This window comes from Trichinella spiralis (genome assembly GCF_000181795.1).
Source record: "Trichinella spiralis strain ISS 195 chromosome Unknown Scfld1227, whole genome shotgun sequence".
Classification (NCBI taxonomy): Eukaryota; Metazoa; Nematoda; class Enoplea; order Trichinellida; family Trichinellidae; genus Trichinella; species Trichinella spiralis.
Window position 1 is genome coordinate 1 of NW_003528166.1, and position 1,280 is coordinate 1,280.

The 1,280-nt window shown below is 33.4% G+C and overlaps 1 protein-coding gene across 1 annotated transcript; it reads left to right on the forward strand.

The window, feature by feature from the left end:
* Positions 1-143: 143 nt before the first annotated feature.
* On the forward strand, positions 144-612 carry Tsp_13433 (conserved hypothetical protein; the record flags this gene model as incomplete). The annotated part of the gene is made up of 2 exons (XM_003370066.1): positions 144-235; positions 530-612. Coding segments are annotated over 2 exons (175 nt in total), but the record flags the coding sequence as incomplete, so codon positions are not given.
* Between the last annotated feature and the right edge of the window lie 668 nt (positions 613-1,280).

Sequence of the window (1,280 nt, forward strand, 5' to 3'; positions counted from 1 at the left end):
TTTCGAGGTGCAACAAATTTAGTTTTTTTAATAATTTTGGTGTTGTTGTTGTTGCAAATGCCCATGTGAATGTGATACACGAACATGCAATATTTTGTAAATGAGTTTTCTGTTTGTTCACTTTAAGCATTTTCCATTTTCAGTTGGTTCTTCAGTGAAACTGACAATAGAACAATATTTGAAAATATTGCTTATTCTAGTACTTTTTTTTTATATCAACACTTGCCATTCAAAGGTTGGTTAGTTACAAAATTTCTTTTCTTAGTTTCTTTTATATCGTTTGATACAAATGCAGATTTCATCAAATGAAAGGTATTGTTATTCTTTCTTTCTTTCTTTCTTTTTTTTGCATTTCTCCCAAGGGTTGGAGTAGTCAACTTAGTGTGCAAGCTGATGAAACTGGCAGCAGCTTCATTTTTGCTGAATCGAATGAAATGTTGAGCTCTAGCAAAACTATACTCCATCTCTCATATATAGTTTTTTAGGAAAAATCTTCTTTTCCAGCTTTCTTTATATATATATCATACAGATGTAGATAGTCCCCCAATGACATCCAATGCTTTTGTTGAATCTATTTTAATTTTCTTCGAAAAGGACAAGAAGCCGAAGTGAAAGCATAAATTTTCTTGTTGAAGTATAGAATAGTGTTAGAGGGTGGTGGTTGGGTTGGATTTTTAGCAGAAATTAAAAACGCTTTTCTGACGTGTTGTTCAAATTTCAGGTGAACCATATACAAGAGGGCACAATTTTGAAAGAGTGGCGTTTGCAGTTTCTGAATCACAATAATCCTGTGCAACTTCGCTGCGTTGCTTGCAACGACTTTTGCGACAAGTAAGCAATTGTCATATTGTTTTTTCAGGTTGTTGCCTAAAATGAAAAAAAAAAGAATAACAACAGAAAATTCCCCTGTTTGCTGTTCTTGGTTTTTCTTTTTTGTTACTGTTATTTATATTTAATCTTTTTACGGACTCTTTTTCTTCATTACCCTTTGAATTTCTATTGTTTCCATCGTCACTTTCATTCTTGCTTACTGTTGCAGAAGAATCGTTTTTCAGCCACACGAAAACCAACGCAATCGTAATAATTATTTCGGTTGTTATTATTCGCTAAAACCATGCTGGGTTGACAGACTACGGCACTGCATGTGATATATATAATTCACGCACCAGGTCTGTTCTGCTATCGATTTGTTGTTTTTGACTTGCAAGTGTCATGCACGTATATATTTTCAATAGTCATCTGATCAGCTTGAAGCTTTTTCTATTCTATTAGCATCTGAT